The sequence below is a fragment of the Mobula hypostoma genome, chromosome 9, assembly GCF_963921235.1.
Source record: "Mobula hypostoma chromosome 9, sMobHyp1.1, whole genome shotgun sequence".
NCBI classification, from domain to species: domain Eukaryota; kingdom Metazoa; phylum Chordata; class Chondrichthyes; order Myliobatiformes; family Myliobatidae; genus Mobula; species Mobula hypostoma.
Genome location: NC_086105.1, coordinates 8,129,826 through 8,156,291, shown reverse-complemented (window position 1 = coordinate 8,156,291; position 26,466 = coordinate 8,129,826). Strand labels below are relative to the sequence as shown.

The 26,466-nt window shown below is 41.2% G+C and overlaps 2 protein-coding genes across 5 annotated transcripts in view; both read left to right on the top strand.

The window, feature by feature from the left end:
* Positions 1–16,927, top strand: part of ptprr (protein tyrosine phosphatase receptor type R) — a 289,950-nt gene extending 273,023 nt beyond the window's left edge. The window contains exon 13 of the mRNA XM_063057714.1: positions 15,568–16,927. Within this exon, the coding sequence (XP_062913784.1) occupies positions 15,568–15,661 (94 nt within the window). The 3' untranslated portion in view covers positions 15,662–16,927. The remainder of the gene's footprint in view (positions 1–15,567) is intronic.
* A 988-nt stretch (positions 16,928–17,915) lies between these two features.
* The window catches only part of ptprb (protein tyrosine phosphatase receptor type b), a 113,217-nt gene continuing 104,666 nt past the window's right edge, over positions 17,916–26,466 (top strand). For 3 of the 4 annotated variants that reach the window (XM_063057712.1, XM_063057709.1, XM_063057708.1), the window contains exons 1-2: positions 17,916–18,230; positions 19,323–19,724. In XM_063057712.1, the coding sequence (XP_062913782.1) occupies positions 18,176–18,230; positions 19,323–19,724 (457 nt within the window). In that variant the 5' untranslated portion in view covers positions 17,916–18,175. Of the gene's footprint in view, positions 18,231–19,055; positions 19,099–19,322; positions 19,725–26,466 lie in introns of those variants that run through there. The other variant, XM_063057710.1, reaches the window with a different exon arrangement.

The window sequence follows — 26,466 nt, the reverse complement described above, 5'->3', positions numbered from 1 at the left end:
AATCTTCCACATTCTTAATCAATGACTAATTTGCTGTAATACAATTTAAATGTATTTCATCAACAGTTAGAAGCCATTCATAATAAAACAATTTTACAAGTTATTCATCAAAAAGAATGGTTTAATTTATAAGTAGCTGCTAAGACGGGATATTTATTTACTTAGCTGATCTATGGTCATTGTAGCTGGACATTAACCATTTCTGATATTGGTCCTGCTTTGTTAAATTCCAAATGTTAATCACTTGGTCAACTTTGTAAGACCTGCTAATGGTAAAGGCACAGGGAATAATATACCTATAAAAACGTTAAAACAATAAAGTTATTAAAGCAACACACATCAAAGTTGCTGGTGAACGCAGCAGGCCAGGCAGCATCTCCAGGAAGAGGTACAGTCGACGTTTCGGGCCGAGACCCTTCGTCAGGACTAACTGAAGGAAGAGATAGTAAGAGATTTGAAAGTGGGAGGGGGAGGGGGAGATCCAAAATGATAGGAGAAGACACGAGGAGGAGGGATGGAGCCAAGAGCTGGACAGGTGATAGGCAAAGGGGATATGAGAGGATCATGGGACAGGAGGCCCAGGGAGAAGGAAAAGGGGGAGGGGGGGAAAAAACTAGAGGATGGGCAATGGGTATAGTGAGAGGGACAGAGGGAGAAAAAGGAGAGAGAGAGAGAAAGAATGTGTGTATGTAAATAAATAACGGATGGGGTACGAGGGGGAGGTGGAGAAAGAAATTGGTTTGCGTGTAAAGGACTGGATTCTAAGTCGCAACTTCGGTTCTTTAAAAGATTATCTTCCACACTCGATCTCTCTGGTACCTTCCAAATGAAAATGAAATATTTCATGTTGAGCTAAAGGACATTGATGGTCATTAAAGTGAATTTTCTTCCACCAGCATTTCCCAGCACTACCTAATAACTAATATACTGTATACTATATAAAATCCTCATGCTGATGCCCTGCTCATGCTCTCAGTTGGGAATGATGAGGCTAATAAAGCAAAGGATCAGATTTATTTTTACTTATTTAGAGAATCACCATGGTAACAGGCCCTTTTGGACCAGAGCCCACCCCACCCTATTACACCCATATGACCGATTAACCTACTGACCCGTATGCCTTTGATATGTGAGAGGAAACGGGAGCACCTGGACGAGACCCACACAGTCATGTGGAGAACATACAAACTCCTTATAGACAGCTGTGGGCATTGAACCCAGGTCGATGGCTCTATAACAGCGTCACGGTAACCGCTATGCTACAGTGCCACCACATTTCTGGAAAATCTTCGAGATGTGAATATATAGATTTATGAAAGAATATCTAGATTTAAAATAAGTTTGGAAAGTATGTTTTTACAGTCTGAAGTGATTAGGGGTGGTAAACATAACAGGGCAAATAGTTTCTTTCTATGATGGCAGGAATGTTGAAGTGGGAGGATTTTTCATTCTTGAGTCATGGTGTGTGACAGAGATACGTAGCTACCTGATGACTGTTTCTTGACTGTCTTAACTCAATATTTATTCTCCAAGACAGGAAAGGAATTAAATATTTTCAAAAAAGTCTGAATATGTGTTTAGCATATAACTTCAAAGTTCAAAGTAAATTTTATTATCAGAGTATGTACGTCACCACATACATAGTCATAGTCATACTTTATTGATCCCAGGGGGAAATTAGTTTTCGTTACAGTTGCACCATAAATAATAAATAGTAATAGAACCATAAATAGTTAAATAGTAATATGTAAATTATGCCAGGAAATAAGTCCAGGACCAGCCTATTGGCTCAGGGTGTCTGACCCTCCAAGGGAGCAGTTGTAAAGTTTGATGGTCACAGGCAGGAATGACTTCCTATGACGCTCAGTGCTGCATCTCGGTGGAATGAGTCTCTGGCTGAATGTACTCCTGTGCCCACCCAGTACATTATGTAGTGGATGGGAGACATTGTCCAAGATGGCATGCAACTTGGACAGCATCCTCTTTTCAGACACCACCGTGAGAGAGTCCAGTTCCATCCCCACAACATCACTGGCCTTACAAATAAGTTTGTTGATTCTGTTGGTGTCTGCTACCCTCAGCCTGCTGCCCCAGCACACAACAGCAAACATGATAGCACTGGCCACCACAGACTCGTAGAACATCCTCAGCATCGTCCGGCAGATGTTAAAGGACCTCAGTCTCCTCAGGAAATAGAGACGGCTCTGACCCTTCTTGTAGACAGCCTCGTGTTCTTTGACCAGTCCAGTTTATTGTCAATACGTATCCTCAGGTATTTGTAATCCTCCACCATGTCCACACTGACCCCCTGGATGAAAACAGGGGTCGCCGGTACTTTAGCTCTCCTCAGGTCTACCACCAGCTCCTTAGTCTTTTTCACATTAAGCTGCAGATAATTCTGCTCACACCATGTGACAAAGTTTCCTACGGTAGCCCTGTACTCGACACTGAGATTCATTTTCCTGTGGGCATACTCAGCAAATGTATAGAATAGTAACTATAACAGGATCAATGAAAGATCATCCAGAGTGCAGAAGACAACAGACTGTGCAAATGCAAATATAAATCAATGGCAATAAATAACGAGAACATGAATTAACAAGATAAAGAATGCCTAAAGTGAAATCATTGCTTATGGGAACATCTCAATGGATAGGCAAGTGAGTGTTGTTATCCCCTTTGTTCAAGAGCCCGATGGCTGTGGGGTAGTAACTGTTCTTGAACCTGGTGGTGTGAGTCCTAAGGCATTTGTACATTCTACCTGATGGCAGCAGTGAGAAGAGAGCATGGCCTGGGTGGTGTGGATATCTGATGATGGATGCTGCTTTTCTACAACAGCATTTCATGTGGATGTGCTCAGTGGTTGGAAGGAATGTACTAGGCCTAATCCACTACCTTTTGCAGGATTTTCTGTTCAAGGGCATTTTTGTCCTATTGAACCAAAATGGTTACATCTTGGAAAATTAGTGTTATTGTCTCCACTTATATTATCATTCAAAACAAAAAATTAATGCATAACATGTTATGAGAGTCTTTTGGTAGGAAGTGGAGAGATTGGAAAAAGAAATAAATGCGAGGGCGAAAGGGTGATTCTTATATTTACAAAGAAACTGTAGATGATGGTTTGGAGGAACTCAGTCGATCAGGCAGTATCAGGCTTCTGATGCAAGGTCACAATCTAAAATATCAAATATCTATCTGCCTCCACAGATGCTGCATGACTTGCAGAGTATATCAAGCTGTTTGATTTATGCTCTGGATTACAAAATCTTCAGCCTCTCATATCTCTTTTGGAGGTTTTCTCTTGAACTGATAGGCTTGCTTCATGAGAATGGTGGGAAGGACGTATCAACTGGTCCCGTTGGTTAGTCATGGTTAATTATATTTTGCAGTGGGACTGCTAATGGGCAACAAGAACTTTGGCCCAAATGAGCAAGTCCTCCTAATATACAAATCATCGTCCCGTTGAATATCTTAGGTGCTTAGAAACTAATTCATGGAGTTAGTTTATCCTCGAAGGTATGAGCTTTTGTGAGTAGTGTGCAAATTACCCTTATTCAGGCAAGTGGAAAGTATTCCATGACACTTAACTTGTTGAAGGGAAGCCCTGACCTTTGGCCACATTATCTACGTGGTTGATCCAGTTGAGTTTCTGGGCAAAGTTGACTAACAGGATGTTAAATAGTGTTGGGGCCAGCAGAGACAATATGGTTGAATGTCAGGAGTTTAGGGATGACACCTCATGCTGAGGATGGTGAATTTGTGTGACAGAACTGCTCCATGCTACTTACTGGCCTATGCTTCTGACTCTTGTGGCCTTGTTACTTGGACTGCTTCATCATGCCTTGCTGTCAGGGAAGTTACCCTCCGCTCACCTCTACAATTCAGCTCTTTTGTCAATGCTGCTATAAAGCAAGGGTCCACGGACCCTGTGCTTAATGGTATTAGTCTATGGCATACAAAGAGATTGGGAAACCCATGCTATAAGGTGAACATAGGACACAAAGCCGTACAGTACTACAGACCCTTCAGCCCACAGTGTTGTGCTGACCCTTTAACCTCCTCCAAGATCAACCTAATCCTTCCCTCCCAAATAACTTGTAAATGAGAACCTGTCTACAAGGGTTCAATTTTATATCACAAAACCCTCAAAGAATGAATAACAGAAAACGTTAGAACCCCAAAACCCTCCTCCCATAAGCATAAGCGTCAACCCTCCCCCTCCCCACTTGCTCCAGCAAAACCATCAGCCCCCCCCCCCACCACCACTCAAACAATAGCAAAGCCCCCAAGGAGACGATGATCTTCAAAAACTACTGTCCATCCCAACACTTCAACATCTCAGACAGACTCTCGCTCTCACTGGCGAGGGAGAGAGAGGTCGCTCCTGCAACAATGAGAGGGGAGATCAGCAGCTCGCTGTTTCAATGTTACAACCTGCCACATCGCTGGTCCCAGCCTGCCGAGTTGAAGACCACTGGACTCTCACTCACCATCGAGAGAGAGAGAGAGAGTGCTTGAGTGCAGGGGCCTCCGTCAGTTGCACATGCCGCCTGCCGTCTTGACGTTTCAATCTCCCACGATGCTTCATCGGCAAAGAATCGGGTCATCCACAGGGCCGAACCCTGAAGGTGCACCTGAGGATATTGAAATGCCAGACTGCTCGGCGAGTTCCAAGAGCGAGAGCCCACCGCCCGTGAAATCTTGTAATTTCCATCGCCTGTGCAACCAAGGAGTAAGCCTCTTAATTCATTTTTGCAAAGTGTGTTCCAGTGAGCTCCATATAAATCGTAAGTACGAGGAATTCTGCAGATGCTGGAAATTCAAGCAACACACATCAAAGATGCTGGTGAATGCAGCAGGCCAGGCAGCATCTCTGATCCTGAAATTAGGATCATGCTGGGTAATTCTCAGCAAGTTTGGCATCTGTCATAAGGACCCCCATCATCCAGGACATACTGTCTTCTCATTGCTACCATCAGCTAGGAGTTACAGGAGACCGAAGGCAGACACTCAACGATTCAGGAACAGCTTCCTCCCCTCTGCCAACAGTTTCTGAATGGACAATTAACCCATGTACACTACCTCACAATTTTTTTCTTTTTTGCTCTCTTTCACACTGCTTACTTAATTATTTAATATACATATATTAATATATTTAATATATATATAGTACAGTGCAAAAGTTTTAGGCACAAATATAGCCAGGGTGTCTAAGACTTTTGCACAGTACTGTATTTGTCAGTGCAGAGTAGTGAGCAAGTTTGTACATCTGGCCGGAGCAAAGGATGTTGGGAATGGTGAGGGTGGAGCACCACGTGAGGAGTGTGGGACCAGTGGCAGAGAAGGAGTGTCAGGGGCTGGTGCATATACACCCAACCCTGAGACACCAAGCAAGGTCATTTGATTTCAAACAATTAGTTTGTTGATCCTCTGTGGTGCTTCCCACTCCCTCTCTTCTCTCTTCACCTTTACCAACTGTAATTCCCCACCAACCCTTCCAACTCAGTCCACAATAGAGACCCATATCAGAATCATATTTATCATCACTCACATACATCATGAAATATGTTTTTGTGGCAGCAGTACAGTGCAATACATAAAATTACTACAGTACTATTAATTTCCAAACTATAGGAAAGATGTCAACAAAATAGAGAGAGTACAGAGAAGATTTACTAGAATGTTACCTGGGTTTCAGCAACAAAGTTACAGAGAAAGGTTGCACAAGTTGGGTCTTTATTCTTTGGAATGTAGAAGGTTGAGGGGGGACTTGATAGAGGTATTTAAAATCATGAGGGGGATAGATAGAGTTGACGTGGATAGGCTTTTTCCATTGAGAGTGGGGGAGGTTCAAACAAGAGGACATGAGTTGAGAGTTAAAGGGCAAAAGTTTAGGGGTAACATGAGGGGAAACTTCTTTACTCAGAGAGTGGTAGCTGTGTGGAACGAGCTTCCAGCAGAAGTGGTAGAGGCAGGTTCGATGTTGTCGTTTAAAGTTAAATTGGACGGCTGTATGGACAGGAAAGGAATGGAGGGTTATGGGCTGAGTGCAGGTCGGTGGGACTAGGTGAGAGTAAGAGTTCGGCATGGATTAGAAGGGCCGAGATGGCCTGTTTCCGTGCTGTATTTGCTATATGGTTATATAGTACTGTGCAAAAATCTTAGGCTCCCTGGCTATATATATGTGGGCCTCAAGCTTTTGCAAGATACAGTATTTTTACTGTAATTTATATTTTTATAATGTATTGGAATGTATTGCTGCCACAAAACACCAAATTTCATGACATACTCTATACCAGTGATACTAAACCTGATTCTGATTCTGAAGTGATAATCTCTATTTTGTAAACACTTCCCTGCTGTTGCAGAAGATAGCTGTACTTCCATTGTTATCCAGGTTGAACTTTCCATGCTGTTCCTGCTGGCTATGGTATTTTAATATACTCTTATACACCTTACTCGCTCATGCCACAGTCGGGGTGCAGTAGCGTAGTGGTTAGCACAACACTTTACAGTACCAGAGACCCAGGTTCAATTCCTGCCGCCGCCTATAAGGAGTTTGTCCGTTCTTCCGGGTGCTCCTCTTTCCTCCCACAGTCCAAAGCTGTACCAGTTGGTGCGTTAATTGGTCACTGTAAATTGTCCTGTGATTAGGTTAGGATTAAATCGGGGCAGGGCAGGACAAGATGGCTCAACGGGCTGGAAAGGCCTATACTGCAGTGTATCTCAATGAATAAATATGTGCCTACCTCAGCAATTAATATACTCAGCACCTCGGCATCCACACTACATCTCAAAGAGTAAATAAATGGGCAGAGCGCAGAATCATGTTTGCAGAACTAAAGAAGGCGGTAGTCTTCTGACTAACATGGCCTGTAATGTTGAAGCAAGATGTCTGCATTTCTGATTGAATCAGGGGGTGATTATGTGGTCAGACCACTGTCTAAATTGAGATGCACATTTCTTCGGGATGGAACAACACAATTGACATACTAAAATTAGGCTGCTCATTACATCTCTAAATCAGGATTACCAGATAGAGACGATGGTGTCATCTGAAGCGGTACTGTATTAACATAATGAAATCTGTGACGGGGGTGATGCTTCTGCCTTCTAATAGAGCAATAGACATTCTTTCCAAAGTCCTTCCGCCTTCATTCATTATGGGGACGTTATGCAGATATAATAGAGGTGAACAAATCATTTGAAGATGCATTTGGGATGAGGCGATATTTCAAAGTAGTAGCCATTGAAGTTGGGGTACTAGCATGATGGAAGGAGAATGCATAGCAAACTGGAGTTGGAAAAGCATAATTGGTACTGGGATGTAATCTAACTATGAAAGGCGAGGATAAACAAAGTTAGGCAGACAGAAACCAGCTAGGAGCAACTTAAGCAGGAAAGTTATGGGAGAGTCAGGAGAAGAGCTGAATTGAATAATTGCTTCAACCTCTTTAATAGAGGGCAACTAGCACAGTACAGGCCCTTCAGCCCACAATTTTGGGCCAACCATTTAACCTGCCCTATGTTCATTCTAACAGTTCCTTCTATTTTTCTTTCATCCATGTCCTATTTAAGAGTCTCTTCCTCTACCAATAGCCCTAGCAGGTTGTTCCACACACCCAGCACTCTGAGTAAAAATAGAACTACCTCTGTCATCCCACAAATACTTTCCTTCAATTATCTTGTGCTGATGAGGAGCCATGGCAAAGAAGAATGGGTCAGGAAGCAAAGGGCTACTGAGGAACTGCTTTTCCCAGAGAGTGGTGAATCTGTGGAACTCTCTGCCCAATGAAGCAGTGGAGGCTACCTCAATAAATATATTTAAGACTAGGTTGGATAGATTTTTGCATAGAGGGGAATTAAAGGTTATGGGGAAAAGGCAGGTAGGTGGAGTTGAGTCCATGGCCAGATCAGCCATGATCTTATTGAATGGTGGAGCAGGCGCGACAGGCCAGATGGCCTATTCTTGCTCCTGTTTCTTATGTTCTTATGGATACTATAGTTGAAAGCATACTTCATTTGGTGCGTGCTAAATTTCTTGAATATCACTGCAGCGGAAATCAATCTGGTGAACAGTTAAATTTCCATCACAATGCCATGAGTCAAACGATTCAAGATTGTTTAATGTCATTTCTAGTACACGAGTGTGAAGGAGAACAAAATAATTGTTAATCTGGATCCGATGCAGCACAAAAATATAGTAAATGCAATAAATATACTGTACATACCATAAGACATAGGAGCAGAATTAGGCCATTTAACCCAACAAGTCTGCTCCACCATTCCATCATGACTGATTTGTTTATTTCTTTATTTACTGCAATACAGTGTGGAATAGGCCCTGTCGGCCCTTCAGGCTGTGTCACCTAGCAATACCCCGATTTAATCCTAGCCTAATCATGGGACAATTTTACATTGACCAATTAACCTACCGACTGGTATGTCTTTTGGACTGTGGGAGGAAACTGGGGCACCAGAAGAAACCCATTTGGTCACAGGGAGAATGCATAAACTCTTTACATACAGCACAGGAATGGAACCCAGGTCACTACTCCTGTAAAGCACTGTGCTAATCACTAACTGTAGTTTATTTTCCCTCTCAACCCCATTATCCTGCCTTCTCCCCTGGAACCTTTGATGCCCTGACTAACCAAAAACCTATCAACCTCCACTTTAAATATATCCAATGACCTGGCCTCCAAAACCATCTGTAGCAATGAATTCCATAGATTCACCACTTTCTGGCTAAAGAAATTCCTTCTCATCTCTGTCCTGTTCTGAAGTTGTGCCCTCTGGTTCTAGATTCCCCCACTAGAGGAAACATCCTCTCCACATCCACTCTATCTTGGCCTTTCAATATTTGATAGATGTCCACATTTCCGAGGATCTCACCTGGTCCCTGAACTCCTCCATCCTGGTCAAAAAGGCGCAACAGCGTCTTTATTTCCTGCGGAGCATCAAGAAAGCTCACCTCTGTCCCAGGATACTGACGGACTTTTACCGCTGTACCATTGAGAGCATACTCACCAACTGCATCTCAGTGTGGTATGGCAATTGTCCCGTATCGGACCACAAAGCACTCCAGCGTGTGGTGAAAACTGCCCAGTGGATTATCGGCACCCATTTGCCCACCATTGAGAACATCTACCATAAGCGCTGCCTGGGCAGGGCGAAAAGCATTATCAAGGATGCATCTCACCCTAACCACGGACTTTTTACTCTCCTCCCATCCAGTAGGCACCACAGGAGCCTCCGCTCCCGCACCAGCAGGCACAGGAAGAGCTTCTTCCCTGAGGCTGTGACCCTGCTGAACCTCACATCACGTCGCTAAGCAGTATTGCACCCATATTGTATAGTCTCAGTACTTTTATATTTGTGTGCTGTAGCACTTACTTTTTATTCACAGTTATTTTGTAAATAACACTATTCTTTGCATTTCTGGTCAGATGCTAACTGCATTTCATTGACTTTGTATCTGTACTCGGCACAATGACAATGAAGTTGAATCTAATCTAATCTAATCAATGAGATCACCCTCATTCTTCTAAACTCCAATGAGTAAAGGCCCAGAGCCATCAAACACTCCTCATACTTTAACTTTTTAATTCCCAGAATCATTCTTGTGAACCTCCTCTGAACTCTCTGCAATGCCAGCACATCTTTTCTCAGATAAGGGGCTCATAGCTGCTTACAGTCCTTCAAATGCGGTCTGACCAATGCCCTATAAAGCCTCACCATTACATCCTTGTTTTTATATTCTAGTCCTCTTGAAGTGAGTTCTAACTTTGCATTTGCCTTCCTCACCTCTGACTTAACCTGCAAGTTAACCCTCAGGGAGTCCTGCACAAGCACTCCCAAATTCTTTTAGACCTCTGATTTCTGAAGTTTCTTCCCATTTAGAAATTAGTTTATGTCTTTATTCCTTCTTCCAAAGTGCATGACTATACACATTCCTACACTATGTTCTATCTACCACATCTTTGCCCAATCTCCTAACCTGTCTAAATCCTTGCATCCTCAAAACTGCCTACCCCTCATCCTATCTTCACATCATCCACAAACTTGACCACAAAGTCATCAATTCCTTCACCCAAATCATTGACATACAATGTGAAAAGAAGAGGTCCCACCACCAACCCCTACAGAATACTACTAGCCACCGGCAACCAACCAGAAAAGGCCCCCTTTATTTTCTACGTTTCCTTTTGGAGTTGGCTGTTCCGTCACAGAGTTGTTACCTACCATATCTCAGTTAAAGTACAAACTATTTTGTTTATCACAGCAGAAGGCTGAAAAAAAACAGAAAATATCGGAAATGCTGGGCAGGTCTGGCAGCATTGTTGGAGAGGAAAACAGAGCTTAATGTTTCAGATCAATGATATAAACTCAGCTATTAGAAATGTTACCTTTAGTTCTCTCTTCATGAAATTAGAATCGTACATAGTGCCGACCAATTTGTCTACTTGAGCTAGTTCCATTTTCCCATGTTTGGACTATATCCCTCTAAGCCAGGAGTTCTCAACCTTTTTTATACCATGGACGAATACCATTATGTAGATAAGGGGTCCATGGACCTCGTTGCTCTGAACCTTTCCTATCCATGTGCCTTTTAGACCTTGTAATTGTAATACCTTGTACTGAATGGCAGATTGGAGATACATCTCTACAAAGAAGGTGTAAGGCGCTCCTTCCCTCCACTAGCCTGCAGGTCATCCTTGGACAAGGCGTAGTACCTCTTTAGCCCCCTGATCAGGGTCAAGTGAGGCCTTGGGAGCAGATGGTGATGCGTATCGCAAGTCCAGTTTACGTGACCACTGACCAGGCAGACAATCTCTGAAGAGTATTGATCATGGCTGGGGTCACCCGTCTTGTAAAGACACTGCCTGGAAGAAGGCATTGGCAGACCACCTCTGTAGAAAAATTTGCCAAGAACAATCATGGTCAGAGGACCATGATCGCATGAACCATATGACATGGCACATAATGAATGAATGAATTGTAATTAATTAATTACTATAATTGCTAAAATTTTGAAATACAAAAATAATAACATAGAAAGCAATCAATATTTTCTGTAAAAGAAAATGGCACTAGATCCTTCCACAAAATAAATCTGGAGCTTGAACTTCCTCATTCCATTCATAATTATCGAAATTTACTGATTGTAAATTATGCATTTGTATGTCTAGGGATAATTTCAGCAAAGGACAAATTTTGGAACACTGGTTTCATTTTTTAAAATAATTTTTCAGAACTTGGGTATGACTGCAAGGTCCAAAATTTTATCCATCCCTACTTGCCTCTTGAGAAGATAGTGGTTAATCATCACTTAAATTCTGCAATCCCAGTTACAATACAAGGATGATAATGATTGCCAAAATGGTATGAGGACCTCCAGCAGTGATATTCCATGTCCCTGCCTTCTTGTTCTACTTGGCAATAGGAGTCACAAGATGGAACTTGCCTTTGGAGCATTCATCACATTACACTTCTGATTCAAGTACTTGTTTTAGCACCTTTAAGACCATAAGATATAGGTGCAGAATTAGGCCATTTGGCCCATCGATTCTGCTCAGCCATTTCATCAAGGCTGATCCATTTCCCTCTCAGCCCCAGTCTCCTGCCTTTGCCTCATAACCCTTCACTAATCAAGAATCTATCAACCTCTGCTTTAAATATACCCAATGATGTGACTGCCACAGCCACTTGTGGAAACAAATTCCACAGATTCACCACTCTCCGGCTAAAGAAATTCCTCCTCATCTCCTTTCAAAATGGACATTCCTCTATTTTGAGGCTGTGTCCTCTGGTCCTAGACTCCCTCGCAATGGATTCTCCCCACTTTCACTCTATCGAGGCCTTTCAACATCTTTCAAAGATGTTGATGGTTTCCCAATTAGGGTTAATGCCTCCTTAGAAATTATTTCTGAATGGAAAGTCAAATAGAGAAGAAATACTGTGCATTGATTCAGCCTATTTTTTTCTGTCGAAATTATAATGCAGACAATGCAAGAATAGCCACTACAGTGCTTGCTTTGATAAAGTTATTAACTTCTTAATTCAACATCTATATACTGTTTGGGAACATCTTTAAATTGTTTTGCTCATTTATTAGAGCTCGACTGAAACCAAACACGGTATCCAGTGTTTCAACCGGAAACACCAATACAGGTTGAGTACCCCTTATCTGAAATGTTTGGGGCCAGAAGTGCTTCGAATTTCAAGTTTTTTATATATAATGAGATAGCTTGGGATCACAGACATCTCTGAATCTGAATTTTGGTGAAGCAGTTTTGGTCTTACGCTCTGTCTGCCAGAGAAAGCAGGATCTCCCAGTGGCCACACATTTTAATTCCACGTCCCATTCCCATTCTGATATGTCTATCCACGGCCTCCTCTACTGTAAAGATGAAGCCACACTCAGGTTGGAGGAACAACACCTTATATTCCGTCTGTGTAGCCTCCAACCTGATGGCACGAATATTGACTTCTCTAACTTATGTTAATGCCCCTCCTCCCCTTCACACCCCATCCCTTATTTATTTACTTAATACATTTTTAATATATTTTTCCCCCTTTTTCTCTCTCTCTCTTTTTTCTCCCTCTGTCCCTCTCACTATAACTCCTTACCTGCTCTCCACCCTCTGGGCTCCCCTCCCCCAGCTCTTTCTCCCCGGGCCTCCTGTCCCATGATCCTCTCATATCCCTTTTGCCAATCACCAGTCCAGCTCCTGGCTCCATCCCTCCCCCTCCTGTCTTCTCCTATTATTTTGGATCTCCCTCTCACCCTCCCACTTTCAAATCTCTTACTAGCTCTTCTTTCAGTTAGTCCTGACGAAGGCTCTCGGCCTGAAACATCGACTGTACCTCTTCCTAGAGATGCTGCCTGGCCTGCTGCGTTCACCAGCAATTTTTGTGTGTGTTGGTCTTACACTTGTTCATCACACATATGTACTTAACAGTAAAAGTTATTCCTTTAATATAGTGAAAATATAATAGTCATAGTCATACTTTATTGATCCCGGGGGAAATTGGTTTTCATTACAGTTGCACCATAAATAATAAATAGTAATAGAAATAGTAATAGTAATATTACTATTAATAAATAGTAAATAGTAATATTCATAGAAATAATAAATAGTAATAGAATAGTAATAGAAAATAGTAATAAATAGTTAAATAGTAATATGTAAATTATGCCAGTAAATTATGAAATAAGTCCAGGACCAGCCTATTGGCTCAGGGTGTCTGACCCTCCAAGGGAGGAGTTGTAAAGTTTGATGGCCACAGGCAGGAATGACTTCCTATGACGCTCAGTGTTGCATCTCGGTGGAATGAGTCTCTGGCTGAATGTACTCCTGTGCCCACCCAGTACATTATGTAGTGGATGGGAGACATTGACCAAGATGGCATGCAACTTGGACAGCATCTTCTTTTCAGACACCACTGTCAGAGAGTCCAGTTCCATCCCCACAACATCACTGGCCTTACGAATGAGTTTGTTGATTCTGTTGGTGTCTGCTACCCTCAGCCTGCTGCCCCAGCACACAACAGCAAACATGATCGCACTGGCCACTACAGACTTGTAGAACATCCTCAGCATCGTCTGGCAGATGTTAAAGGACCTCAGTCTCCTCAGGAAATAGAGATGGCTCTGCCCCTTCTTGTAGACAGCCTCAGTGTTCTTTGACCAGTCCAGTTTATTGTCAATTCGTATCCCCAGATACTTGTAATCCTCCACCATGTCCACACTGACCCCCTGGATGGAAACAGGGGTCACCGATACCTTAGCTCTCCTCAGGTCTACCACCAGCTCCTTAGTCTTTTTCACATTAATGCATGCAGGGTAACAAAAGCAGCACATTGGCATCGGGAGACTATCGGAATCAGCCGTTGAACAAAAACAAACAGCAGGAGGCTTTCAGTCTCCACCTACAATGTCATGTTTTGATTAAAAGGTTACAGTACACTGTATTTGTATTTTACTCAAATTTTATGTAAGGTAGAAAAACAATCAGTATCTTAGACTTGTTCTGGTGTTAGATTTTTCTGATCAGCAGACGCTTTAGAAATTTAATGCTGTGCCTTTTCTTAAATTTCTGCAACCAGTCTGTTGAATATTCACAATTGCCTTCAATTTTCAGTTTGTCATGATAAATCTTTGCTTGGTTCATAATCAGCATATTGTTAAGCAGCAAATGTTCACTCTAACACTAACGATACACATACGAGATCTTTGTTTTTCACTTTATGCGGATTTTTTAATCTTTCATTAACTTCTGTTTATTACATATGTGAGGTCACAGCTCAGGACTCTCTGTGGTGCCCAAAGACCTGTGCATCTGGGAACCTTCCCAGTGTCTTGCAGAATTTTCCATTTATGATGTCATATCAGCGCAAAAAAAAGTAAATTGTTTTTTTGGAAGTTTTCAGAATTTGGAATTTCAGATAAGGGGCTCTTCAGCTGGAGCTCCTTTCTTAACACAGTTGCTGCTTGACTTAGTAAGTTCTTCCAGCAGTTTGTTTCTGGCTCTGGATTCCAGCATCTGCAGTAATTTGTGTGTGATAAATCAACCCATGGTGAGCTGAGGAAATCTGCCAGGGACAAAAGACAGCTACCTAAAGAAGGAATCCGACACAAGCAAAGTCAGGGTCAAGGAGACAAGAGCTAAAAATGTAAGGTGTGGGCAATGGAGGATGTAGGACTAAACAGAAAACCAAAATTCAAAACTTGGACATATCCTGGCATCTGAGAAGTATACAAAAAAAAACAAAAGATGAGAGAAAAGATAGGGGCTCACATATAGGAGTGTACATTCAGCGGCCACTTTATTAGGTACACCTGTACACCAGCTTGTTAATGCAGATACCTAATCAGCCAATCATGTGGCAGCATCTCAATGCATAAAAGCATGCTGACGTGGTCAAGAGGTTCAGTTGTTGTTCAGGCCAAACATCAGAATGGGGAAGGAATGTGATCTAAGGGACTTTGACCCTGGAATGATTGTTGGTGCCAGATAGGGTGGTTTGAGTATTTTAGAAACTGCTGATCTCCTGGAAGTTTCACACTCAGCAGTCAATAAAGTTTACAAAGAATGGTGTAAGAAACAAAAACATCCAGTGAGTGAAAACGTCTTGTTAACAAGAGGGATCAGAGGAGAATGACCAGACTGGCTCAAGCTGAACAGGACGGAAACAGTAACTTAACTGTCCACGAGACACAACAGTGGTGTGCAGAAGAGCATCTCTGAAGGCACAACACTTCAAACCTTGAAGTGGATGGGCTAGAGCAGCTGAAAACCACACTAGGTACCACTCCTGTACCTAATAAAGTGGCTACTGAATGTATATAGAAATATTCAAGGGATATTAAAAATCAACATATTTTTTGAAAATAAGACAGATATCCAAAACAATGTGAGACCCTTGGAAATTGATAATGTAATTTAATCATTTGCAGATAGCAACACACAGAATATTTACACAGGGCCACTATTTACAGCAATGGAAAAAGATCACAGTCACTTTACTTGGTGATTTGTCTGTTTGTTTTATTCGCAGAGGAGGAATGATTCAGACCAGTGAACAGTATGGATTTGTACATCATGCTCTGAGTCTCTATGACAGTGAAGTCTCACCTGACGCCAGCCAGTGAATCTACCAGATAATACTTTTCATCCAGAAAAACCTTTAATGCTAATTCATATGAGCGTAAGAAGATAAAGGCATATTTGCGACTAGAAAGCCTGGAAATGGCATTGCGTTGGCAACAGGATGACATGCAGAAAACTGATGAAGCTAAATAAAGAGGGATGGGGAAGAGACTGTTTGCCAGATTAAGTGAAAAAGCCTAAATGAATGTGGTATATTTTCTAAATTCTGTTATAAAGAAATGAATCAAAGGTCACGTGGCATATTATCTGCTTCTAATGTTCCTCATGTTCAGTTCAACAATACTTGCAAGTTCTACGGTCTATGAAACTATGGAAAAGCGACGCTGGTTGAATTTGTTTGTGGGAGGCAAGAACAAGGGATTTGTACTGAATGTTTCTGTATTCCAAACTGACAGTAATTTATTGATATATACATATGGAAAGTGCTATTACATATGTGGTGAATTTTCTTTTTTCTTGCCACATAATTGTCTTGCTGCCGAAACACACAGGTGTTTAACTCATGAGAAACTGTCAAGTACTGAAACTTTTAAAACTCTCTAAATGTTTTATATGTGATGTGGATGCAAGTTTTTATTGTGATATCATGTTAAATTGTATGCACTTTGATAATCCAAAATAGCAATCAAATTGCACAAAGTTAAATGTATCATTCAATGTGTTTTTGTGTCCATGATTCTGTACTTTATTGAGATTGTCTTCATGTAAGAGCTTCCTAGGTATTGAGCAAACTTGTGATTGACACTCAGCATTGTTAGTTTCCTCTTTCTGTTGCTCTCTCTCTCTTTCTTTTATATATATATACCCTTTTCCATAGATGCTGCCTGACCTGTTGAGTTCTTGCAGCATTTTGTTCGTGTTGCTTTGCATTTCCAGCATCTGCAGAATTTCTCATGTTGATTGATATATATATATGGATATACAGATCCTTTAATCATGTTGAATGTTGTGAAATAGTGTGATTTTTGTTCCTCTTGGCAGACAAGAAGTGCACTCTGTAAATCTGTGGCAATATATTTAGCAACATAATAATAGAAATCCAAATCCACGAAGTATTGATGTTGTTTAAACTGTTTGTGGCTATTTGGCAGATGTTCCAGTTGATGAGACATATTTTCAATTCCTTTTAGTCAGAGCAGGAAATTGTTTACATTAATAAGTTTTTTACAGAAAACAGTGCAAAACTCAGCAATGGGTAACTCATGTTTTTATTCTGCGCTGTTAATTTATGTGTAAGATGACAATAAATACACCACATCTTTTTGAATTTTGAGCTTGTGTGTATTTTTTTAATTCTTTTTACCATTGGGGTCCTTGATTCCATCTTTATTTGAAATTGTTGGGATTTCAGTCAATTATATCATCTTACAGATGGAATTTATTCTATTGCCCACAAGATAAAAATGCACACATTAGGCTAAAATATCAGTGGTGAAGAATGAAATATTTTCTTAGTCTGGTCAAAATGTCAAGCAAATCAGAGCTAAGGTCTCACTGAACACCAGTCTAGTTCTTTAGCAATAATGGGAGTCACAATGTTTTTAAAGATGTCTACTTCCCTAGAATGAAAAGGCTCCCCAGGTGACTGACCTACAACATTAACACTGTTTCTCCCTCCGCAGATGCTGCCTGACTTGCTAGGTGTTCACATTTTTTCCAGATTTTCAGCAAAATGCATTATTTTGCTGTTAGACTGCTGTTTTTCCATATTGGATTTTACTGTGCATCACAGCAGAGATTATTACTGACGATTAACAATTAAGAGGCTGATTTTCTTTGCGTCGCCTTCCATGAAGAGATGTCTCGCTGATATTCACCTCCCAGAATTGAGAGCGTTGCTTTCTTCATCCGTTTACAGTTGGGCAAATGTCACTGTAACTATGCCAGTGTGAGGGGTTTAAAATCACTTTTCATGTCTGAAATGGGCATTGGCGTATTTTCACTTTAAAATAATTGTACCTGAAATATTCACTGAACATTCGCTACCCACTAATTTAGTCACCTGCCCTTTTTGGGTTTGCAATAAGGAGAAATATCGATTTGCTTCTTGGAGCTATCCCATCAATAAAAAGCCGCGGGAGTGAATAATTTGTTTAAATGGCTGAGATATTTTGAGGAATGTGCGTGTTGTTCGGCGGATTTTAAATAAGGCGCAGCTTTATAATTACAGTAAATTGCTTTCTTGCAGATTGTATAACTTATAGACGCGTCACAACTCAAATCCCGAATGAAAGCGTATTTTTTCACACCCATCACCGTTTAACCGAGTCAGGGGAGAATGTAACTGTGTACTTTCCCGGTCCCTTCCACGAGGGAGGGATGATTTCAGAGAAGTCGCATGAAATGACACTCTGGAATGAAGGACCTAACAATTGAATAGAAGGAAGTGGTCGTCACTAACTTTTTTCCCTAAAGGAACATTTCCTTTCTACGATTAGCGCCAGCCATCGCTGCTGTGTGGGAGCATGTAATTTCGTTTCACGATTGAAGTAAAAATGGATATTCGTTTCTTCATGTTGGCTTTAACACATGCGATACTATCTTTATCCGGTGAGTATTAAGTTTGGTACCGTTCTACTGTTATATGGAGGTCTGTATTAGTTATTCTGTGTTAGTCCTTCCCAGAAGTACTGTGTTACCAGCGCGGAAATGCGTGTTATTCGCAAACGAACAGCTCTCTCACAATGAAACCCGCATATAGATCTCATTGTGAGATAGGAGAGAGCATCTGATTAAGGATTGTGCGGAGTTCGATTTGCCTTTATCAATAAAAGTAATACCGATACCGTCTCGTTATGTGTTTGACTGGTTCTGCTGTTGGTCTGTAGAAGGGAGCAGCCGTCTCATTCAGAATGGATTTAAATTAATTCCACTTAAACACATGAGTGTGTGGTGGTGGATGTGAGGTTAGGCAGGGGGAGATGCTTGCCCGTAGTCCGGGAACGGCAGATACATACCACTCGTGTTATCAGGCACACTGCCCCAAGTTTGCCCATCGGTTCCCTGATGAGGCTGGGGAGGGAAGTGTAAAGCGAGAGTTCTTGGCCCCAGTAAAGTGGGTTCTTGGCCCAATCTCCATGACCTTGAGAATTCTTGAGAATCTGTAAACTGATGCCATCACTTAAAGCCAAATGTAAACAAAAAGGATGTGGCTTCTGTCAAATAATGAGGAGGAATTTCTTTAGCCAGAGGTGGTGAATCTTTGTAATCCATTGCTACAGACAGCTGTGGAGGCCAAGTCAATGAATATATTTAAAGTTGAGGTTGGAAGGTTCTTTATTAGTAAGGGCGTCAGAAGTTACGGGGAGAAGGCCGGCGAATGGGTTTGAGAAGAATACTATATCAGCCATGATGGAATAGCGAAGAAGCCTGACTCTGCTCCAATGTTTTATGGACTCGTGTTCTTCAGTAACTACAGGTTGCGATTCACTGAAATATTCCGAAATCTAGTAAAGGTGATATATTGAAAAGGTGTGGTTGTTTAAGGATGGATGAATCCATTATAGTGGAAGATTTTTAATTCCTACCACTTTAATGACTAAGTGCAGTTCTTTGTTGTGACGTTGTTTGATGCTGTTCTGGAGTTTGACTGGGGACGGTAGCACATGACGATTTGACCGTGTTGATTGCTCTCCCATGCAGATGGATTCCTGATCATGCACGCCCGGAAGCAACAGTGCTTGATGGCCAGCAGGATGAAGGTGCTGGTGGGCACCTGCAACATGACCGACGCCTGGCAGCAGTGGGAGTGGACGGCGCAGGGCAAACTGCGCCTCCTGCGGGGTGGCCTCTGCCTAACACCGGTCGGCCTTGCGCCCCAGCACTCGCACACCCTAACGCTGCAGGACTGCGCCGGCGCGCCGTCGTGGCAGTGCTATGACAATCAACTGGGCCTCATCGGCCTGGCTGACCGGAAAATGTACCTCAAGAAGCTGGGCTACTTGGCGACGGTGAAGGCCGAGAGGAAATACTACGACAGCTGGCTCAGGTACCAGCTCGACGAGAACAGGAAGCCGGTTAATCTGAACATCTGTCCAACTGAAGGTGAGCTCCGGACAATGGTCAGTGTCGAGGTGGAATGGCAGTGAGGCCGGGTGTGTCCATTTGGTACACTCCTGGTGTTTTTTTTCTGATGGTCATTACATTACAAGGCTATTTTTGATTTCACAAGTGAGACAATGCGTAATTCTTCACTTTTGGAAATATCTATAAAATAAGTTAAACACTTGCTATAATGTTATGGTTTATAATCATGATTGAAGGTCCCAGTGCAAGACTACTTTGGTTTCACAAATACAGCACAGAATACCTTCTCTCCACTTCAGGAAACATCTAGTACTATAATTAAAAGGTTGAAATGTTGTAATTTTATTGTTTATAGTTCACCAAGTAAAATTGAGGTCGCAACCAAACCATGTTGGGTAGGTAGAAGTCAGGATGTGAGATACATCCTCAGCGTAATGCTGACTTGAACTGGGAAGTTCCTAATGAATTTGTAGATCTGGAGTTCGTTCGCCTATCTTGCGATGTCAGATCACGAGAAACAAGCGGACGTGTTATTCCAATGCCAACATAGGGGCAACCTGCCAACTGTACCGTCTTCACTAAGCGCGTCTAGTTGTTCGTACTTCCTTCGTATCCGGGATCTGTAAAGCGCTGCTAGTTTTCCTTTGGATTTCTCGCATCTACGGAATTTCTCGTAGTTGCTATTCTCCCCCGAGCCGCGTTCCCCCGATTCTCTCAGCGGACCACAAATAGAATAGAGCACAGCGCAGCACAACAACAACGCGCCCTTCGGCCCACAATCTTGTGCCGAACCAGTTACATTACTAATCAAATGCCCATCTAAACTGATTCCTTCTGCCCACACAACGTCGTATTCATGTGTCTAGATCTCGGGGTTCTTGGAGTAACACTGAGACGCTTTGGAGAGACCATTCTCAGACATCCACCTCAACACCCTCCCTCCTTAGCTGCTCTGGTACCCGAAGGCTTGAGGACTAGCGAAACGCTGATAGAGCCAACTCCATGAGAACAGGGGTTTAAAGATCTTTGGGAAGAATGTTCAGATGTGAAAGTTCTGGATGAGAAAGGAAAAAAAAACAGATGGTATTTTAGATGAGTCCTGAGGTTTCTTTTCCTTTCGAGGGGGTGAGGTGCATGATCTGTACTTTGAAAAGTTTCTGGCAGAACACTATGACATTAAAGGATAGGCGGCAGCCCTTCCTCTTTGAAAGGATTTGGACGTCTTGGGCAGGAAGGATGTGAATGTGAAACAGGCCTTGACTTGCGATTGTGCTAATGGACTGGGGAATGCTGTTCTGTACCTTTGAAGAATATTTCACTCAAATAGACAACACACATTTTATTTTATCCAGAAAATAAAGCATTCTGATATTTTGCCTTTTAGAAAAGGCTTTTCTAACCTGTAGTGATTTGATGGTATTTTTAAAATAAGCAGAAACGCAATTTACATTGTTCTTCTAACGATTTTATTCACATTAACCTGCGGACTCTCTTTCAATGACTCTGCAACTCATGTTCTCAATATTATTTATTTATTTTTGTTTTTTTTGTATTTGTGTGATCTTTTGCACATTGGTTGTTTGTAGGTCTTTATGTCTTCATTGATTCTATTGTGTTTCTTTGCATTTACTGTGAATATCTGAGGAAAATAAACCTCCAGGTGATATATACTGTATGTTTTTTGACAATAAATTTGCTTTGAACTTTGATCAAGTGTGTAGGCCACAGTTATCTCTTCATGGTATCCATATTTTAATATTTTTTAATTTACTTGCATGGCTGTCTTCTGCTCCATCACCATCATTATGTGCCATGCCGTATAATGTAGGTGATCAGGGTCTCATGACCAGGTTTGTTCTTGGCGAATTTTTCTACAGAAGTGGTTTGCCATTGCCTTCTTCCTGGCAGAGTCTTTACAAGATGGGTGACCCCAGCCTTTATCAATCCTCTTCAGAGATTGTCTGCCTGGCATCAGTGGTTGCATAACCAGGACTTGTGATATGCACCAGCTGCTCATACGACCATCCATCACCTGCTCCCATGGCTTCACATGACCCTGATCGGGGTGGGGGGCTAAGCAGGTGCTACACCTTGCCCAAGGGTGGCCTGCGGGCTAGCGGAGGTAGCCTCCTTTAGTAGCGATGTATCTCCCCCCTTGCCGTCCATGTCCTGTACTTGGGGATTTCAAAAGACACAGAGGCCGGATTGTAGAGGATGATCTGTGCTTCATGAACAGAATGAACAGGCATGAAAAGTGAAATGGAAACTTATTTTAGAAAGAATAAGGAGGGGGGTGATCCTTTTAAATAAAAAGGTGTTGAGTCTTATAGCTGGAAAAGGGAAGTGGAAAAAGATACAGTATTGGTGTCCTAACGTAAAACACGTGTGATTTCTCTTTCTTAGTCTCTGATTTAACAAAGCACGGTGAATGTTCAATGTGAATCACAGGGATATGAGCACATGCCATGTTTTCAGATGTGAATCAAACTATCATGACACCAACTATGCCTCAGATGTTATAACTCTCATCTATAAATCAAGAAATTGTGGTTTCTGCTCTACACACAAAGATTAGGCTAAATATCTCATTCTCTGTTGAGGGAGCACTGTGTCAAGAGAAGTGAATTCATTCAGTAGAGATGTTAAGCCACGTGCACTGTCATGTGGTTTGAAATTTACCATGGAATTATTTTGAAGTGTAGAGAGACCTTGTCTTCTATTCCTGAAAAACAGTGATTCCACACAAGGACACATTACTGGTCATTATCAAACTGTTGCTTATTTATTTTATTTATCGGGAGACAGCATAAAATAGACCCTTCTGGCCATTCAAGCCGTGCTACCCAGAAATTTAATCTTAGCCACAAGACATTTACAATGACGAATTAACCTACCAACCTGTACATGTTATCAGAACACCCGGAGGAAACCCACACAGTAAGGGGAAAATGTACCAACTTCTTACAGGCAGTGGCAGGAATTGAACCCGAGTCACCAGCACTGTAAAGCATTGTGCTAACCACTATGCCAGCGTGCCACCATGGGCAGTCACTGTGTGGAAGTTGTTTGCGATGGTTCTAACCCTGCCACAGAGACTAACACTTAAAACTGCCTCACTGGTGGTAAGGAACGTAAGTGTTGCTATGTACAATAAATGGAAGGGTTTTGCATGAAACAGGATGCACCCAAGTGAATAGGTCATGTGTTTAGTAATGAAGAGTGCTTCTGAAATCTTAAGTGACTGGAGTAAAACATAAGAAGAGGTGTTATGTTGAAGTTGTATAAGATGTTGGTGAGGCCTAATTTGGATTATTGTGTGCAGTTTTGGTCACCTACCTACAGGAAAGATGTAAATAAGGTTGAAAGAATACAGAGAAAATTTACAAGGATGTTGCTGGGTCTGGAGGACCTAAGTTATCAGGAAGGATTGAATAGGATAAAACTGTATCCCTTGAAATGTAAAATATTGAGGGAAGATTTGATAGAGGTATACAAAATTATGAGGGGTATAGATAGGGTAAATGCAAGCAGGCTTTCTCCACTGAGGTTGGGTGGGACTACAACCAGAGGTCATAGGTTAAGGGTGAAAGATGAAAAGTTTAAGGGGAACATGAGGGGGAAACTTCTTCACTCAGAGGGTCGTGAGTATGTGGAATGAGCTGCCAGCATTACTGGTGCATGCGAGCTCGATTTCAAAGTTTAAGGAAAGTTTGGATAGGTACGTGGATGGTAGGTGTATGGAGGGCTATGGTCCTGATGCACAGGCAGTTTAAGTGTTAAGTCGATTCGAGTAGGCATTTTAAATGGTTCAGCATAGGTCTAGATGGGTGGAAGGGCCTATTTCTGGGCTATACTTTTCTGTGACTCTATGCCTCTAAAGTTGTGTGTTTTGTAAGAAATGGGAGTCATTTTGTAACTGAGCTGAAACACGGGAAGAGCACTATACATGTTTTATATGAAAGGGAATTCATGTTTGTAATGATGCTTGAAGAGTAATTTCAACTATTCTAAACTTTGAGCTGTAAATGATGTGAGTATTGCTCTAAACCAATTATCACTTGTATAGAAATCAGGTTGACAAATGATAAAAATTAATTTTAATTTTGAAATTTATTTTTGTGATTCAAAACTAATAATGATTTATTTTGGAACTGGCCTCATTTGCAAAGATACGAAGCATCAGAATGAAGTAAGATACCACATTACATTAATAGTGTGGGAACACGTCTGTATAATGACCCCAACCAGTAGGCTTTATTAAGACTTTTATGTTTTGAAACATGTTCAGTACAATATGACTGTAGATTTACAAATTGTTTTATTTTAATGGCAGTTACCATTTTGTACATTTACTGCTGAATCTTTTCAAGTTCTTTACATTGGCACTTGTGCTCTTCAAATGTTTCTTCAGATAAGCTTTGAGAATTAGCAAAGCTTTCACCTAGTGGGAAAACTCTGAATTACAAGCATCAAATTAATTTGGGATACTGCAGGCGCCAAATGCCATAGTGTAAAATCTACATGAAGCAGTTTTTGTGCAATAATCTAAGAACTTGAATACTAAATCTGGTGATCATCCAAAGCAGAGTGAGTTACTCTTTTTCTGATTTTTATTCTCATTATGGTAGTGATGCAAATGCAGTTTCAAGCCTGCTATGGTGTAAAACAATAAGGCAATTGTTCAGTATGGGCATGCACATTTAGAATAAGTAAAAAAGCCTATTCTTCTTGTGTTGAATTGAGGCCCTTCCCAAATTCTGATTTTTATACAACACAACTTCTGTATTTTCTCACCAAACACATTGATTTTCTTTTTGCTTTCCCTCTACTTTAATTTTTCAGTACCTTTGCTGAATGTTGCAATATACTTAGTATTAATCAATATGTGTGTTAGTTCTGTAAACACCCAATTTGGAGTGAAAATATTTTCACATATCATTCTCTTTATCTATCTGGTGTTTAACTTGAAACTTTATCAGTGAATTGCCTCCCAAAAAAAAGTAAAATGTTTATTGGACAATAATAAGACAATAAGATTAGACAATGAGTCTGCTCCACCATTTCATCATGACTGATCCAATTTACCCTCTCAGCGTCAGTCTCCTGCCTTCTTCCCATATCCCTTCATGCCCTGACTAATCAAGAATCTATCACCCTCTGCCTTAAGTATACCCAATGACTTGGCCTCCATAGCTGTCTGTGGCAACAAGTTCCACAGATTCACTACTCCCTAGCCAAAGAAATTCCTGCTCATCTCCCCTATTCTGAGGCTGTGTCCTCTGGTCTTAGACTGCTCAACCATAGGAACCATTGTCTCCACATCCTCTCTATTGAGACCTTTCAACATTTGATAGGCTTCAATGAGATCCCCCTGATTCTTCTGAATTCCAGTGAATACAGCCATCAAACACCCCTCATATGACAAGCCTTTCAATCCCGGAATCCTTTTTCTGAACCTTATTTGAACCCTCCACAATGCCAGCACATCCTTTCTTAGATAAGGGGCCCAAAATTGCTCACAATATTGATTTAGTCCATTCACCACTTAAGAATCTTTATTTAATTCCAGTTCAACTGCAGTAGCATCTGCTGTCTTAGATTTTATCAGTAACTCAAAGACTGCATTCTTGACATCTTTCTAGTAAACCAACATCACATTGTCCACGGGCTATTATGTCCCTCATCGTGAAAGCAAAAAGCCCATGAATATACAGAATATACCAAATTTGGTCTAACAATTACTTTGTGCAAGGGTTAGGACTTAATTGCTTTTATGTGCATTTCCCATGATTGAACACTGCAAATCATTGTTTCCTTTACATTTAATCCATTCGTCTACTTTTAAGAAAAGGTGTGTCTACCCATATAGATCTATGCTTCATCGTATACAGCTTATATTTAAGTAATTATTAATTTTTTAGCTTTATATGGAAAAGAAACACTGCGTAATTTCACCTGTTGGGCTGGTCATTCTGAAGTAAAAACGGATCAGGCAATATCTGCAGAAAATCGTATACAATTAACATTTCAAGTTGATGACCTAGCATCAGAATAGGAAAATTGAGGATTAAGTTTATTATCACTGACATTTGTCATGAAAATATCCTCTATCGCGTTTAAATATTCATCTAAAAATTGTTAGAAATCACATTCAATTATTTTGCTGTAATGAAATGCCTATAATATGTTTTTTTATAAAGTTACTATCTCTTGTATTTAACTAAAAACAGAAAATATTGGAAATTCTCAGAAGCTCTGGCAACAGATGCCAAGATGGAAAGAGTTAACAGTTCAGGTTGAGGATCCCATGTGGATAGTTCTTGATTAGTCATGGTGCCAAAGGTTAGTGGGAGAAGGCAGGATAATGGGGTTGAGGAAGATAGTGAATCAGCAGTGATAGAATGGCAAATGTCCTAATTCTGCTCCTGTGTCTTAAGGCCTGATTAAAATCTCCTATGATAATTGTCATTCCCATAAAATATGCCCTGGTTAGTTCCCCATTTCTGTGCAACCTGTCAAGAGGTCACAATTTGAAGGTTTATAGACTACTGTCATCCATATAATTTTTCCTATACTATTTATGATGTCAATCTAAACCAATCCTGCATTACTCTCCGCTGCTTCTATATCTTAGCTCAACACTGCTTTGATACCTAGCTTGATTAATAATCCTGCCTTGATTATCTCCCTTTTGGAAAAGTGGGCAGCATACGTTACAAGAAGTCATCTTTGGAATTATTATTTATTGCACTTGCTTGAC